General features: G+C 41.5%; 1 protein-coding gene across 8 annotated transcripts in view; it reads right to left on the bottom strand.

Annotated features, from left to right (window-relative positions):
- tmcc1a (transmembrane and coiled-coil domain family 1a) overlaps positions 1-18,134 on the bottom strand; it is a 43,742-nt gene that overhangs the window by 7,657 nt on the left and 17,951 nt on the right. The window contains exon 1 of one of the 8 annotated variants that reach the window (XM_067592623.1): positions 5,035-5,819. The exons of 6 other annotated variants lie outside the window; for them this stretch is intronic. In XM_067592623.1, the coding sequence (XP_067448724.1) occupies positions 5,035-5,094 (60 nt within the window). In that variant the 5' untranslated portion in view covers positions 5,095-5,819. Of the gene's footprint in view, positions 1-191; positions 384-5,034; positions 5,820-18,134 lie in introns of those variants that run through there. One more of the 8 variants, XM_067592624.1, reaches the window with a different exon arrangement.

Genomic DNA, 18,134 nt, shown 5'->3' with positions numbered 1-18,134 from the left:
ATGACAGGTACCACAGTCAACAACACAGACCACAACGCATCCGGGACAAAACCACAAATCCTGTTAAGAGTTTATTTCTCCCAGGTGATTTTAAGTATAGACAAACTACTTAAAACCAGCTTTCTTTGATAAGTCATTTTCTGCCACAAAAGCGTTTTTATACCGCAACGTGCGCAAAAAGCGGCGCTCACCTTTCCATTAGTCAAACGGAGAAATTGTTCCCAGTGCATTTTCCACAAAGTAAAGACGAGCTGTGTATTTTCATCTGTCCTGACACTCTGGTGAAGTTAAACAGCTCAATCCTGGTCTGTGTAATCTCCGTGCCGATCCCTTCAAGTTTCGCCGGACAACTCGCCGGTCTTGTTGTGAAAGTTGAAGCGCACCTGAAACTCAGTCAACTGGGCAGAGCGGGAAGCCCCGCCCCCTTCACCTCCCTCCCCTCACAGCTAAAAAAATGACATCATCCTCTAAGCTGCACGGCAGGCAGCCGTCAATCATCCCCACTGAGAGCACAAATAGCTGCTCAGTCAGGGACTTTTTTTTTTTTTTTTTTTACTGCATTAGGTTCACTGAGAGACCAGTAAAATTCACAAACAAATAATAATACTGTGGCAACACTTTATAACTGATACTACCACTATAATAAAGCTAATAATTAACTTTATTGTTCAAGTAAAATGACATATACAAGGAAATGTTTTTGGTTCTAGGTAGCCCTCAATATACTCACAAAGGAGATACAAATACACAGGTAAACAAATGTATCAAGCAAACTCAAACATATAGTTATTACAGGAAAGAGTTGGACGACAAACTATCCTTATACTGGTCAGACTGTTACTATGTTCTGGATACAGGTAGTGCAACTCCCTGTGCATATATGCATAAGTGCATATGACTAATAATGACCGATCTTATCTATGCCATTTTTAACTAAATAAAAATTGAATGAACTACATGGAGGAACACAACACAAACTCCCACAGCAAACCACAAAAACAAACATCCCAAACGCTCGCTTTCCGATATATTTCGCAATGTGTTGGAAAATAAAATGATTACAGGGGTGAGGCTAACAAATATTTGCGATCAGACAGTTAAATGTGTGAAGCGAAATCCTATAATCAAGTTGAACAAGAGGCTAAAAGGGCAGACTGGGAGTCTGGGATGCAATGTGAGACTACATCAACTCCCAGTCTGTGTTTGTGCCAGCCAATAGCGAGGCATACTGGAGGGCAAGAAAAACCAGTCTGACATCCTTTTGCCAGACATACACGCTTAACCTAGGGCATGTTCCTCTGAATACTTGGAAACCTAAAAAAATTGGTAATTTAGCTTTAAAACGAAGCGGTGTGTGTGTGTGTGTTGACTACTGACAGCATTAAACAGAAGACGGCCCACAACTGCTTGGGTCAATTTAGCTGACAAACGTTATGTACAGTAAGTCGAATCATTATTAAATCCTCTTGATGGGCAGCCAAGGAGATCGAATGAATCAAGAGAACTAGAATAGCCTGCTGGGCTGGCACAGTAGAGAACTAAGAAGATGACGTTTCAGAGCAGCACCTGGTCTGCTCTCGGTTATAAACAAAACACTATTAATAGCTTCATGTGGGCAAGAATGAATGAGGGGCTCATGACACTCAAATGTGAACTCCCTGGAGTAAACTTGAAGACTTTCCAGTTGTGCTCTCGTCTCACAGATTAGTAAGTTACCTGCATAATCAAATATGTGACTAAAAGTTATAGATAAAGAGGGCAAAGGACAAGTCAACTCAACCTTACGAACTAAAGTGCCCTGTAATGTAGAGCAGATAGAGGTTTTATAAACTGTGATAAGAAGGCCTGGTGACTTGCACACACTGGCACCAAATCAACACCCTTTCATTGATCACTTAAAATCCACTGTCAGCAGAGTTCTTCAATTATGTAAATGAACCACACACAGCTGGTCGATCAGGTGATTTCCATGACCATGGAAGACTCTTTTTTTACAGCTCATATATTCTCTATGACTGGTCCCTGCTCAGTTATGATCTCATTTTCATACTGGCTCACCATAGATACCGTTTTCATACCACACATAGCAAAGCAATGTTTTCATCTCTGGCTTTCTGATGCAGATACAGAGTTCCGGTTACCGACAGTGAACAAATTGGAATTGTCTGTACGATCAGTGTCATCCCCAAATGGCCCAGTTTTTCTGTGACTAATCATGCATGTAATTAAAGATGGTGAGCTGAAGGATTAGGCTAATTTCCCAGGGTTAACAGAGCCAAACATGTTGATGTGCTGAGCCACTGAAGCAAGGAGCGACAGGCACTGCATCACTGGAGAATGTGTAGTCTAATGAGGGAATCTGTGTGTGTGTTTGTAAACGAGGGTGGGGGGGGCTGCTTAATCTCTCTCTTTGATTAGACTTTATCAGTTAGATGGAAAGACAAAGGCCCTGCTTGGACCTGTCACCTGCCCCATGGCTCCTTGCATGCACGCACACACACAGACACATACATTCTTGAAGGACACTTTTCTTGCTCCCCACCTATGTCCCAAACTGGGTCCGCCTGCTGGTGGGCCTGGTTGTGCAACAGCCCCTGATCCAAGCAAAGCTGGTTAGAGCCATGAAAGGGCAACCCTGACTTACCTTGGATCCACAAGAGGCCTGAGAAAAGCCAAGCCAAACCTAAACACTCAGACCTACGGCCATACGTCTCACACAAAAAGGCATTTAGAAAGCATTACCAGGCTAATGTTGTTAGATATGCATCACTCATAATTAGATACACGCAACAAGGACATCTTGTACTGCCCCATATCAATCCCTCTCAGCCACACTGAATACACATATGCCCCAAATTCCTGTCTGTCTATTCAATGTAGGTCATAGAACAGAAAATGGACTGATGCTGTCATAAGACATTTCCTTTTTTTGGAGAGAGGGGGGGGGGGGTGGGTCTCTCAGCTTTCTAGATTCAGACACGCATTCCCTGCCTTTTATTCTCCTCTAAGTCTTGTTTGTTGTTTTGTCAGATGACTCAGGTGAATTAAGGTTCAGTTAATGTCGAGATGTTCTGATGGACAAAGAGTGGAAACAGACTAACAGACTTAAACCTCTTGTCACACACTGATGGATATCTACACCCTGACCAGGTCAGGGTGAGTGGAATTTGAACCCCGCTTCCTCCCCTCTGACTGCTGCATATTGTTTAAAGATGTATGGAGTTTTACAGCATGATTAAAAATGAATAATATTTGTAATAAATGACAGCTTTTATACTTTTTAAATAAGAGTATTTAGTGTAAACATGGCAACCATAAACCACAGCACTGAGCTGTGGATTATGATTGTTTTGGATATAAACATTTTGGTCTGAAACGCCTAAGCTTTGTCACCCTCTTTCTATTATCTTTTACACAGAAAACCTTTATGTCTTCTACGGTCGAGGTTAAGTTTTCTCTATTTCTACGTGTGAGTGCAAAAGCACAGTACCTTGTTGGTTGTTATGCCTCGCATTCCTGCTGAAAGGTTGTGAGCTTCCTGTGATGTCAGCTTGCATTTACGGTAAAGCAGCGGTCTAACGTACCAAGATGCAAGTATGATGCTACAGGGACACTGTAACTTCAGGTGCAGAGCTGATATGTCACGGTACATCACGGTTTTAGCAGCTGTAGGCTGAGCTAGCTGGCTCTCCAACCCTGCTTATCTACAGAGTCCAATATCCATGAGAAACGAGACCTCGGATCCACGGTGGACATAGGAAACAGGGTTTTAAAGTGAACGCTCGGAGCTGTGCCTAAGTCCGTGATCCGTCCACCTTTTGAAGAGTTGTTCTGCATTATGGATGTCTCCTCTGCATTTATACCGGTTGTATCAGTCTGACTTCATCACTCACCCTCTGCTGGCCTTCGAAGCCAATCAGCTCTGACTGACTGAACTTCACACTCCTGATTAGTTGGTTTGATCTTTAGACCTGCAGTCTGGGTATCAGAAAGTGAACATGGTTGTCATAGCAACAACATGACAGTACTGAGTGATCCCGAGGTCTTTTATTAAACAGATCTATCTATCAGTTTGTGCTTGATGGTGTGCGGTTTTGGTGGTCGAGCAGACATGACGTTGGTAGGCAGCGCAGTGTGTATGGGTCCATGGAGTGTGCAGCTGCACTTAGTTTATTGTTATTTAGTTAGTTTTTTTAAAAAATCAGTGTATGTGAGAAATCTGTGCCATATCTAACCATAAATCTTTTTCCTGCTACCCCCCTTCTCATTTCCACATGGTTTCAGTTCCCATCCAGGCATGCCAAATTACGTAGTGCTGAAATTGACACAAAAGCAATGTTTTTAATGGAAATCCGCTTTTTGTTTTCTTTAAGGGGATCCAATGTGGCAACAATGAAGCCCATTCACCAGATATGGAAAATTACATAACTGCATGTAATGCTGGACAAGGGGCAGTTTACTCAACACATGCGCTCATGAACTGGCACACAACACAAAGTTGCACTAATAATTATGCAAAACAGACAGACAGACAGACACACAGCCTGCCAGTACATTTGCTAAAGAATGAGGGTGTGAGAAAAGCCCTTCGTCTTCACATCCAAAAGAAAGCAACATACACCAGCCGCTGAGGGTACAGGTCTGGGGAGAAAGAGAAAAAAAAACACTGAGGCCGCTTTTCTAGGCCCCCACTATCACAACAAAGACTTTCAATACCAAAGATTTCAAAACAAAACCTTATTTAAACTAAGAGAATGGTCTCATACCAGATTTTGTGGTTTCTACATTTTTGAAACGCCTTTTATGGGTTTGACACGCTGCCATATTTAGTTACGAAACACAGGTTTTTATGTAACACACCGTTTCAACAGGTGAGGAGATATCTAACATCATATCAATGCACACAAATGTACTGGATTGACGGCATAGGGTTGAATCATTGAGGAAGTGATTAAAATGAGTCAAAACCCCAAAACATAAATGATGTAAAATGACAGCAATGAGCAAACAATCTATATACAGGCAGAGACTCACGGTGGTGGGGGTGTCAGCAGTTACCAGGTTGAGGATGACCTCCATGGTGGGGAGACGCATGTGAACGGCTTGGACTGTAATTCTGTTTGGTCTGTCGCTCTGTTTGTGTGTCCCTTGGGAGATAACCACACAGCCGAGGGAGTGGGGAAGAGTGTGGCCCTGGGAGACCACTCATCACTCAGGACATTTCTCCCAAACAAAGTCCACTTGACTCAAAGTCCACTGAACAAAGACTCCACTTGACAACAAGAAAGTAGAGACTCTTAGGAATTACTGTTGGCTTGATTGGATATCCAGAATCCATAGAGCACTCAGTCCCTCCAGCAATGAACCATGACTATTGATAGTCGCAGAGTCTACAGAGTGTTGTGCTGCCGGTTCACAGAGCAGCCGCTCCTCAAAGCCCATGACCACGCTTCAGTGCTAACACACGCTCTGCAATACACAGCACCCGCCAGAGAACCTATGGAACACGCACACATGCGCTTCAACGAGCACGACTCCCGCAGACAGCTTGCATTAGCGGGAGAACAAGGACTCCTCTGGAGCAAAGGGTCAGTCTGATGCGAGTTTGGGGTGGCAGAGCTGAGGCAGTTAATCGGATGAAAACTTCCAGGGCTGGATGAAGGCAGGGTTAAAAGAAGGAAGAGTTTACTGTGAAGTTAACTGTTCAAAGAGTTCGTCGGGCATAAAATCCTCAGAGGGAGAAAAGAGAGGCAGAGACCCAGAGGACGGATGTGAGGGGAGCGAGGGAGCAGACAGGGAAAAAAGAGCCCACCAGGAGCTGTCAGTGAGAGGGAGACGGAGCGAGAGAGGGAGCAAAGGAGAGAGGGGTTGTGAGAAAGCTTCACGAGGGGAGAAGGGGGGCTTTTCTTCTGTTGGAGTTTCTGGGCCAGCTCAGCCCCAAAACAGTGGCTAGCTGAGGCAGAAAGAAAGGAGAAAAAAAATCTTCCACTCCCTCGCTTCAATTATAACACAGTTTGATTGTCACAGCCAATCAGTTTCCTGAGTGATCATGCTATAATGAATCACCCTCTGGAGCCTGCTAACAAACAGGGCTGGACCGAGTGTTCTTCCTGACCATTAACACATCTTGAACGCTTGAACTGTGCTTAAGGTGGCATTCAGAAATGTCTCGAGTGTTTTTCACACATGGGTTGTATAACATGAAACACGTAGATGAAAAGGAGTGGACACTTTTAGTTTAAGGTGGAAGAAAAAAAAAAACATGCACCCAAGAAAAAAACCCAGATTACACAGATTATGCAGTCATATGATGACCACAAAGCTGCTATTCAAAACTTTGCATGTGTGCACACATGACAACGGCCTACAGTATGACCGCGTCACTGTTACTTATCCACTGTGGAAAAAAGCGCTTGGACGTAGCTTTTGTAATATTCTACTGCAATTTCACAGCGACAGCATGGTTATCACGTTTGTGAGCGCTAAATTATGTAACAGTTCATTAGTAAAATGTCACTTCAATATGAAACTATACACTTCGGCTACAACCCTGTGGTTATTCTCATTTCGAACTGGGGTCATCATAAAAAAGTTTCAGTGGTCACCCTCGCTGCATTTAAACACAAGCAAATTCACATTCAAATGCTGCCACAAGCACCATTTCACGAGCTCAGCCTCATTGGTTTTAATGACAAAATCTTGGTGTTTGTGAGGCCATCACTTCCAAAAGTGTACAAACCAATTAGGGAGAAAAAGCAAAGCGGGGAGCGTAGGGGGTAAGGCAGGACAAGGGCTGCTAAAGACTTCTGTGCAGGAGCCGAGAGGAGGCGGGGAGGGGGGGGGGGGGGGGGGGGGGGGGGGGGGCATGAATACAGGCTTTAATGAGAAAGCGGGAGGAGTTAGGGGACCAGGAGAGAGAGAGAGGGTAGGATTTAGGGAAAAGGCTGCTTATGTAAGAACAAACCCAACTTGCTCAGAGGGCAGTGTGAGTGTGTGATGTGTAGGTTTGACCCCGGTATTGAATGAAAGGGGCACATGGCAGCGTCAGTGGTTTTAAGTCTGAGCCCAGAGCATTGCAAAACAGTGTCAGTTATTCTGAAGCTGCACGTCACCAAAGCTATATTCCCTTTATTTCCCTTCACTGGAAATGGTCTTTATTGTGTCCAAACTTTTGACTGGTACTGTATATTTTTTCAGCCTTTTGAAGACACACATCATAAGGTGTTCTTTTTACTGATGACTTAACTATCAATCAATAGTCAAATAGGGGAATCCCACACCGGATCTTCTGACTAACAGCTTCCCTTCAGAGATGAATGCATTACATAGATAAGTGTGTGACATACATCTAAGTGTCATTCCAGCCTGAGGTCACAGTCTCCTATGTCAGCTATGTGGCCCCCCAGCAGCTTCTGTCAGTCCAGGAATACTCAATCTTTCAGGGTGACTCAGGACTTCTTTAAACACTCTCTGGTCGCATGCCTTAATAGCATACCCCAAATAGCAGAGTGGCTCCATAATGACTAATTCACAGAGGGGTGTATACTCGTGTCCTGACAAGTGACTGATGCCCAAAAAGAAAAAGAAAATGGAGATGTAAGCCTCAAGGGCAGTTTTACCATATTCGTGGCACATTAGCTGGTCAAAATTAAGGGATAGAGAGAACAGCTGTGACTTGCCTTAGGTATTACTTACATTGACAGAAATGAATGGTAGCTATGTGTTAACTGAGATGGTAATAGAATTCTTGGAAGGATGATAAATCTTTGCAATACACTTCAGAGTTTGAAAAATACAAAATAATAGGCCTAATGGGGCACTATAATTAAATAAAATGAATTAGGATTAAATATTCAACTTAAATATGAAATCTCAGACACACTGGTACAATTTGTCAGGTAAGATTTAGAATAATTACACATCTTGTTACTGACTGCCCAAAGATATCATTCATTAGATGTCATTTTTTATTGTTTTATTCTCCATTGAAATATAGAGTTGAATGGTGACAAGGCTACAGAGACACATGTAGGATCTGAGTTTTACAACCTGCCAAGACAAGTTGCATTAAATTTATTTATGGCGCTTACAGTGGATCAATCTATATGTGAGTGTGTAAGACTATCAAGAATATATGTGAAAACAAGGTCAGCAAAAAAATGGCTATAATTCCAGTCTCAGTCTCATTTAATGGGTTTGAGACAGATGTTCCTTGCAGACAAAACAATGACCCAATTTGATGAATACATCACATTTACAAGATCTCTCTCTCTCTCTCACTCACTTATACACGCATGCATTTCATGCATTTGTTAAGAGGACATGACCTGCTGAGCTGGCGATGTACACAGCCAATCCAGAGCAGGCATGCTTATCTCATTATATGACACAATGACAGTTGCACTTAAAGCTACAATAGTATCATATGATCCATAGTTTAGGAACTTCTATTACAATGAACAAGAACACAGAATGATATTTATCCAAAATTCATTGTCTAAAAAGCACCAGTAGCGCAATATTGCATTCAAAAAATGTTATGGGCATACATTGAGGCTGATGACTGTTCAGTGCATTTTATTTAAATGATTTGAAATTGTTACAATCTTACTGAATTTTTCTATAAAACATAAATAACAAACTATATGGACTATAAGACAAAGAATATTATGATAAATGGCTTTAGAGAACTATTCAGTCATTCTCTCAATAAAAAGTAGTTCTAAGGCCTTGTTAGCCTGCATTTGACTTTACACATTTTGGAGTTTTACTTTAAACATGAATATTTTCTTACACTGCAAGCACTAAAAATAATTGACCTATGTAAATGATGTTGTTACAGTAACCAGTAAATAAATTAAGATTGACAGATCTAAACTGTCAATCTTAGTTTGTGATTGTACTGATCTATTGTGTCTATTATACAGTAGTAACCTGTATCTATGTATTTCATGTGTGGGCTGGGCTGCATGCAAAACAAAAAGAAAGACAAACACTGGTATTATTGTTGAAATCAAGTATTATGAGGAGACAAGCAGTTGAAATTAAGATACAGCAATTACATATTTTAGAGAACATTTTGTACTTGATTAGGATGCAAATGAGAGCCATTTGTCATTTATTGCTAATTCTACCTTTGTAATGTTTTAGGTGAAATGTGACTGTTTTGAAGCTCTCAGTATTGCCAACGTTTTGTATCAAACTACTCCAGTAAAATGTATGAAAAATCTCATGTTTTACATAAAACTATGGCTTCAAATGACTTTTCTGGTTTTCTGGTTTGACAGCAGAGGTACTGTACATTTTGAATGGACAATGCTCTGGCCGATGAGCTCATACACGAAGGCGTAGAGAACAACTTGTGTGGAGATGTTTCCTAAGCCAGTGGACAGAGGCAACAGGACTCTCATGATACATAATACTCATTGTCATTCTGAGGACAGAGCCTGGTGCTGAACTGAGGCCAGGCGAGTGCCACACAGATGGTAAATGGACTGCATTTATATAGCGCCTTTCTAGTCTTCCGACCACTTAAAGTGCTTTACACTATATGCCAACATTCACCCATTCAAACACATATTCATACACAGATGCCATGCAAGGTGCTAACCTGCTCATCAAGACGAGTTTCAGATGCTTATTCATTCACACACTGATGGCACAGCCTTCTGGAGCAATTTGGGGTTCAGTATCTTGCCCAAGCACACTTTGACATGTGGACTGGAGAAGCCGGGGACCAAACCGCCAATCTTCCAATTAATGGATGACCCGCTCTACCTCTGAACCACAGCCGGCCCACACAGCCAAAATGTTCTGGGAGAATCCAGAAGAGACAGCAAAGAGACTGGCTCTGATGTAACTGGACCACATATAGAGTGAGAGTAAAACATAAAACCTGCATTAAATTAGAAGTGAAAGCTATTCACCATATGATTTTATAAGACTTATTTTGTTTTGTTTTTTTTCCCCCAAAAATTTATATCTATGTTTAGATTTAACAAAACTTGTGGTCAAATTTAGCGTAGTGTTAGGTGGTAGTTCATATACAATGTACAAACACACTCTTGATCCCTTATATGGACCCAGTCAAACCACTATATCCATGAAAGCAATGTTACAAAATGAAAGAGAGTGAGAATATACACAGATTTAAGGTGGAGAATACAACCAACTGACCAACCAACTAACCTAACCATTGTTTTACAGTGACAACACCACAGTCCACTCTATGTGATTGTAAATTGTGATGGGGTGTGCTGTGGCATGGTTTTAGGGGTGTGCGAGGTTACGTAAAGGCAGAAGAGCGAGAGCTTTGTCTGCACGGACTGGGGGTAATTCAAGCCTGAGAGAAGAGACAACCGTGACTCGGGGCTCAGGCCTTTCTGAACAATACCTTCCCCATAAAAAGAAGCCCCCTGTCCAACCCTGGCTGTCCAGTCCTCCTCCCTAGTCTAAGCTGCTGTATAATCAATGGCTCTATTAGCAGTTACATAAACCACTGGGCACTTTAAACACAGGGGCCATTATGACTAGTGAGGTCAGAGGGCGTGAAGAATCTTAGTAGCCAACTCCAATATTGGCATCTACAACAGGCAGGCAGGAAGGAAAACAAACAAACAATAATAACAACAACCCAAACAATTAAGTGTTCTCAGTCTCATGTTTGTCAGTCCCCTGTCTAGAAACAGATAACAGTGATAACATCAGACCTCTGTTCAAGCATGTTGGTGTCATGTTAGTAGCATTTGGGTACACTGTATGTTCGCACAGGAAAAACAGAGGGGAGCTGTGAAATGCAAAAAAGGTGAGAGAATTTAATATGCTCAATATGTGCACAAATGCAGGCACTAAGTGACATAAAGAGCACAGAGGAGGCTTGGATCTGCAGCTACTCTGGATTGCAATGTGTTTCTAGCTTGGGGCTCTTCCTCAGGCAGTATCTAGATCAGTACTCTGTATGTTTAAAATGTTGATTCATCCAAATCACACAAAAAAGATCCTAATTTTATCACTTAATTTTGAGATATTTGACTTGGGATTTCGTTTTTGGGCCTCAAGACATTGCAGAATGACATATGAACAACTTAAACAGTGACATGTCTTTCCAGAAAAAAAATCCCGGTTACTCTGGACAATCCACGGACCTCACTGTCAACTGTTTCCATTGGAATTACTTTCTATAAAAGAAGAAGCATCAAATTGTTATAGCTGATCTAAGGTTAGGACAGCCAGATACAAGTAAGTGTTCATGAATATATGGTGCACTTGTACAATATAAGGCTTCGCTAAGGTACAGTATAATATTTGAACCTTTGACAGTGAATGTAGCACATCTGTTTGGTGTATTGTTTATGCATGTTGAAAGTGTAGGGAGAAGACATTGGAAAATACATGTACACAGCATACCAACTGACCTAGTTAGACTGATAAAATCATCAGGGCTGTTCAGCATATATCAAATATATCCATATTGGCAAATATGTTGGCCAGTAAGTAACAAGAATTGCGGTGCAGAAATGCCAAACATAGGTTTGAGGTATTCTGAAGTAATTTCTGTCCAGCTCCGTACAAATGATTGTAGTCACAATTCTTTCAATAAAAATTTCTGTTTACTTATGTTATTTGTTTATGTTAAAATCAGCCAATATGTCATCATCACATTTTTTCAACCTCTCAACTATGCTGCTCTTCTGTTTTTTCCATTATAGGTATGAGAGGCAATGTGCAGGTGATGATATGATATGTGTGAGAGACAGTGTGGGTCCATGGAGTGAGACAAAGTGTGTATGTACAGTGAAGCAGTGAGTGTGTACATAAAGGGAAACAGAATGGGAATGTAAAGGAAAACAGACTGTGTACATGAAAGAGAACAGAGAGGGTACGTGGAGACAGACAATGTTTAGTGGTGGTTGGTATTTGTTGGCTCTGTGTCTGTTTATACTCAACCCATCCTGGTTATGCAACATGGAAAGAGAAAGGGCACTAGCCCAAAATGCAGAGTTCGTCTGGCTGGATGCTACACAATACCCAGAGTACCATGGGACAGCATGCTGGTCCAAACACACTGCCAGCGTATTCATAAGCAGGAAGATGATGGATCTAGAACAATCAGTCCAAGCTTTTTGGCCATGACAGATTTTTCGGTCTGGCCCCTTCTCAGTTTTTCTTGTCCTCTCCACTCAAATCCCATAGCATACATTACAGCCCCACACTGACCTCACTGCCCACTTTAAAAACAGACTTACTGAAGTCTGGGCAAAGTTAGGGAAGATTTAGCGAGACACCATTGTGTGAATTAGGCCAGTAGGAAGCAGTACATTTCATAACAGGAGGACAGATAATGAAGAATGGCATTTGGCTAATATGAAGTTCTCATCAGCGCTCAACAGCTATTATCTAATGAGAATCTTAGAGGGCATTCTCTCACTGGCCGTCCAGATTATCTAACAAAACAATGGTGGCTATCTCGTGCACCGAGGCTCCAAAACTATGCTCACAATCATACCGTTATTTCCATTTCATTTTGAAATGGTGACTCAGGAAATACATGGGTTAGAGTTCACTCTGGCCTTTATGACAGCGTACATTTTGACTCTACTGTCACAGTATGAAAAGCACAGGTGTAATAAATAGCATAAATGATGGCCCAGCTCAATTTAAGTGTCCAGTAGATGCCTGTATGCATGCTGTGGGAAAGGCCTATGACCCTAGTGAAAGTTAGAGTTGAGACATGATCAAACTCTGCTCTGCTTTGTTTGAAAGTTGAGTGCTTTTCTCATTCTGCTCCATTTCTAATGCGCAATATCAACCGCCATATTGAATACAGCGGGTAAACACATCAAAACAAAAAAACAGGAAACAATATTGCAACAACTCTTAAAGTCTACTGGAGTATTATAACCAACTACAGTCTCAATCCACTAGGGGGAGCTAAAGCACAAAAGGTGCCACACAGTCTGTCATCTGCTGTATGGACAATTGACTGGTACTGGTCTGCAACCATTTCCTGACAGGTTTCCTGTCAATACCTCTCTTCTTTTTTTATTACATTCTTCTATTATCACTCCTTTCACTGACAGACATGCAGCCCCTTATGTAACTTTATTCAGACCTGATGTGGAACTCAAAGCAAGGCACGCAGGTGCCTCGTGGGCTGACACAGGGAGGAAGGGAGGATGTGTCAAAGATGAACAGCAGAAATGGCACAAGTGAGGGCGGCAAATGTTGTAACCCTTATGGTTATATGATATGTCGAGAGATTATGAGAAGAGATTAGAAAAAGTGGGAGTTAAGGGTAGATAATATCATACAATGAAAGATGTGTGTTTTTATCTGTGTTAAGCCTATCTGTGATGCTATTTAATTTCCGATGGGACATTTTCAAACAACTGCATTATTTGCCTGCTGTAATATTGTTTCAGTGGTGTGGAGGTAATCTCCCCGAGAGAAGAGGAGACTTTCTGATAGATGGAATCAGTGAAGGATTCCTAGGATTCCTACTGACTGACATATATAAGTATGAGAGGAATGGTTCTAGTTATTAGTGGAGAGAAAATATGACAATATTTCCCAGGAGGTTGTGATCAGATTTGAATTGTGTGTGCATGTGTGTTCTAAGTGGGTCAGTGGAGCAGAGCTGAGCTCAGCGATCTATAGCCTCATCCATAATTCATCAGAGTCACTCAAACGATATAGACTGAGCAGGGAGTGGCAGGGATGCAGAGCTTGCCCTCTCTGAGTCTGTCTGCCTGTTTCTTCCAGTCTCTTTCTCTCAAATGAGCAATTTCCCTTTGAAAACAATCATCGCTCACTCTGAGCAAGGAAAAGAAAATATTTTCAAAAAGGTGCACAGTTGTATATTGTGACAACACAGGTCAAGGAAGTAATTTTCAGACATAATACTGACAGCTCGCTCAGTCATAGAGAACAATGTGGATTCTAGACAGCTAGAAATGAATCCAACGAGAAATGATGAAACTGTGTCCGAGGAGCAGACATGTGGGTCAAGGTTGACTAAAACATCCTAACTGACTGACTGACCAAATATGTGGCAATCTTGCGACGGCTGAGAAAACATCATAGATACACGTGCATGCCCACACTATTGTGCTCTCTCTCACACTCACACAAAAACACCAGCCGTAAGAGGAAGGACCAGCTGCAGGCCAAAAATAAATACACAAAGGATGACCCATAGTGACTCACTGCTGACATGTACACTTAAATGCGCATGACCTCATGCACAGACGACAAGCTTTAAAGCATAAATTCAGATTACAAACGCTGCCTTCAAAAATGATAACAAGCAGTTAAAGATGAGTTATTTCCTGATAAAAATCAATCAGCTTGTATTGTTCCAGCATAAACATGACTGCCATTCATCTGCAGAGAGGAAAATGTGTAAAAATAAGTGGTGGAATATTAGTCTAGATGACTGAAACCCATGACTTTTTCATTGCTCGGGATATATTAATACATTTTAATGTCCTTGAAAAGTGAACTTGAACCAGCACTGGTTCAGAAATCTGTCTATTAATAGCAGCAGAAAAACAGGCAGAGCTGCAGCAGACTCCTTCCTCATCCAGACCCAGATTAGAAACCTATAAAACTGTCTCAAAAGGGAGCAAAGCGTCAACCTCACAGCTTCATCTTCCTCTCTCTTTCCCCATGACATCCATCCTACTGCTCGGTCAACCCCTTACACACACATACGTACATACACCTACACTTATCTGTTTAACACTCCTTGAGTCATTTTCTTCCTTTCACATCATCACATCCGCCTCAATGGTTTCACACACAAAATTGCTTGTTGTGCATCAACTACGAAGCTGTGATGTGTATTGTATAATATGTGTGGAGTAGCCTAATGTGTCCCCACTGTTGTGAATGCTAATAGCAACCAGCACAGGATAAGGGCGTTGGCCTATATGTATTATCACATATGAATATTCAACAGCCTAATTAAACAGGCTGGGTGTACGCTTCAAAGGGAACACAAACAGTTGGGTGGAGAGTTCATGCACACACAAAGACACACACACACACACACACGTTGCACACACATGCACAACTGCACACAAATGATGAATATCAAATTCAAGGATTTTACATGGTACAACAAATCATTTACAGTCCTTCTCATCACTTCATATTGTTCATTCTCTTTGAAGTAGAATACAGGAGTCCCATTGCGGTCGGTTGACTGTCAAACACAAACTTTTCTTTACTGACACCTCCGCACATTTCACAACCCTCTTTGTACATCATTCAGATAATTTCATTTAAATATACGTCAGCACAGGAACAGGAAACAGCGGTGTCTCTCTAGCATTGAGATCTAAGCGATAGCGTGCCATTCCAATGCGTATTCTGTATAGCTCTGTCATTTTAAATACTTGACAAAAAAGAAAGCTTAATTACGAGGTTTAGAACAAACAGTATTTAACACAAAGTCGACGTATATGGAAAACAGCGTAGGAGCCTAATTTTAGCCGTTATTCCACCAGACAAGCTGACGAGGTAGCTGTGGGATCAGACAATGAACCTGTGAGCATTCGGCTGGGTAAAGCCGCTTCGGCCCTCTTTGAACATCACCCTGTTACCATGGAGATGGGCAACCGGCTCCACTGTCTGAGCACTGGACGCAGATGAGAGGGAGAGAGATGAAGAGAGATTGAGAGCTGAAGAAAGACAATCTCAAAGACATGAAGAAGGATAAAGAGTGAGGAGGTAAAGGGTGTAGAGATACAGAAAAAGAAGGAGAAAAGATGGTCAAAGCAGTGAAGCTGCTAAAGGGAAAAACAAGTAGTGTAGAAGATTTAGCTTCTTGTTGACTGAGGAAAACTCTTGTTTAATTATAGACCCTGGACAAAGCTGTATGAGCTCTCTCACAAATGCACAATGGTATAAACACTGATACATACAGTTGGGTGACAAATTGAAGGAAAAACCAAAATAAATGAGCGTAGAGGAAATAAGGATTCTACATATTGAACATGAAGGTCACTGGATGGTTTGATGAGTATTTACATTTTGTCAATCATATACTGTGGCCTTCACAGACACAAAATCTCAACCCAACCGAGCACCTACATTAGATTTTGAACAGATGTGTTGGTCGTGGTGAAATCTTTGGTCAAAATGGTGACCCTATAATCAGTTATGAGTGACCATAATTGACTATAACGAGTCTAATAAGTTGGATAAAGGATCTGTAAGGCACAAAGTACAGACTCTTGACCGTTTTGTCTACTTTTCTTTTCTCATTGCATCTAGTTTGAGGTATCTCTTTTGTTAATGATTGCATATTCAAAAAAATGTGTATAATAACTAAAAAGAAAATATATTAAAAAAAACAAACGGTGGAGAGACATGTTTAACGATTGCCAATTTTAAGATTTGGCAACTGAAGGCCTTTAGACATTACTCTCCACTAACATCATTTTGGAGGAATGATGGTTATTCCCCCAGTATAGTTCCAGCGACTTGAAGAATCTATGCCAAGGAGCACTGAAGTTGTTCCAGAGGCTTGTGGCTCAACACCTTAAAAACATATTTCATGTTTTTCCTTTGATAAGACACCCATTTGAATACCAACAAACATGTAAAGCACACACACACACAGACCACAGAGCAGGGCAGGATAAAGGGCAAGAACAGGAGAACCATTGTGTTTAATTCACAATCAATGCTGCTGTTTGCTTTGCTGATCAATAGCTGTCACCCTGCCACACATACACCACGTATGTTATAGCATACACATGACTACCAAACAAGCACACCACTATAGACTTGATGGACTGACTGCCCCGTACGAGAAAAGTAGGCAAGGCCATATTCACAGTTGTCAGACAAAAAGACACAAAGCACTCTGTGTTTGTTTGTCCAAGATGAAGAGATAGAAGATAGATCAGTGAGAAAAGGGAAGGGAAATTGACTAGAGGGTAGATCAGAAGACAAGAACAAGAGAGGGGGAAATATTAGAGAGCAAAAAAGGGAGATTAACACATTTGAGAGGAACAATTTTTTGGTCTTTTTCTGAAAGTCAGTAGCAACCACAAGCCACAGACCTGTCCCTTTAGTGGCTTCACGCTACTTCCTCATCTGACTGTATCACTGTAATAAGGTCTCAGAGTTGATGTCAACAACTTTGAACCACAGAGATGCAAGATGGTGCACTGACAGCAGCAACACACACACACACATCCACACACACGCTGCCTGAAAAAACAATTTGCCACGGGCTGGTAGTTGGCAAACACAGCACTGGGATGACATCACCTCCAGTGTGGACTAAGCACATGCTTCATCATCCCCATGGCTCTCTCTCTCTCTCTCTCTCTCTCTCTTCTGAAAGTCAATCGAAACTCAGTTGTTTGATTACACACAGGTTTGACTGCGTGCTTCTGTGACTGTGTTTACAGTGACTAGAGGGCAATCCACTATAGCAGTGCTTTAACAAGACTTGATAGATATCATATGCATCTGCAGCCTTAGTTGTATATAAGTAAATTTGACCGAGCAATACCCCGTGTTTGTTTTTTGCAGCTTTTCAAATAACTCAATATCACTAAAACGGTTCCAGGACGAGCTGTTGTGTCCTGCTGGAAAGGGCACAAACGCTTTCATCAGCACACAGCCAGTAGCCTGGGGAGGTGAGAGACGATAGGAGTGCAGTGATGAGGATGTTAAACTAGCAGGGACGGAACAAGCCTCGGGATACCAGGTGATGTTTGGCGCCTCCCCGCTGACACTTCTCCTTACTGCTCTCTTACAGGACAGCACTGGTGGCATTACGAAAGGGGACCAAATCCTTTATAAGTGAAGCTTGTCAGAAAATACAAAAATTAACCCTGTTTGTTACAAATCCGATTAGTGGCGGTTTATACAAAGATGTGGTTTACATCTGATGGTACAAAACAAATCTCGTACAACCAAAAATGTGTTAAGGCTCAAAAAAACCTCTCATGGTCCTATTAATGCAGTGAGTTTATTTAGTCCATCTTACATTTGATTAGTTTTCAGTTCTAGTACTGATAACTGAAATATGTATAGACTAACCTCATCCTGAGATTTGTTTTCTTAATTTTTTTTCTTTATCATTGTCACTCAATGTTTCCAGTTCCTTGTTT

The sequence above is a fragment of the Thunnus thynnus genome, chromosome 6, assembly GCF_963924715.1.
Source record: "Thunnus thynnus chromosome 6, fThuThy2.1, whole genome shotgun sequence".
Taxonomy (NCBI): domain Eukaryota; kingdom Metazoa; phylum Chordata; class Actinopteri; order Scombriformes; family Scombridae; genus Thunnus; species Thunnus thynnus.
This window is presented reverse-complemented; position numbering and strand designations above follow the sequence as displayed.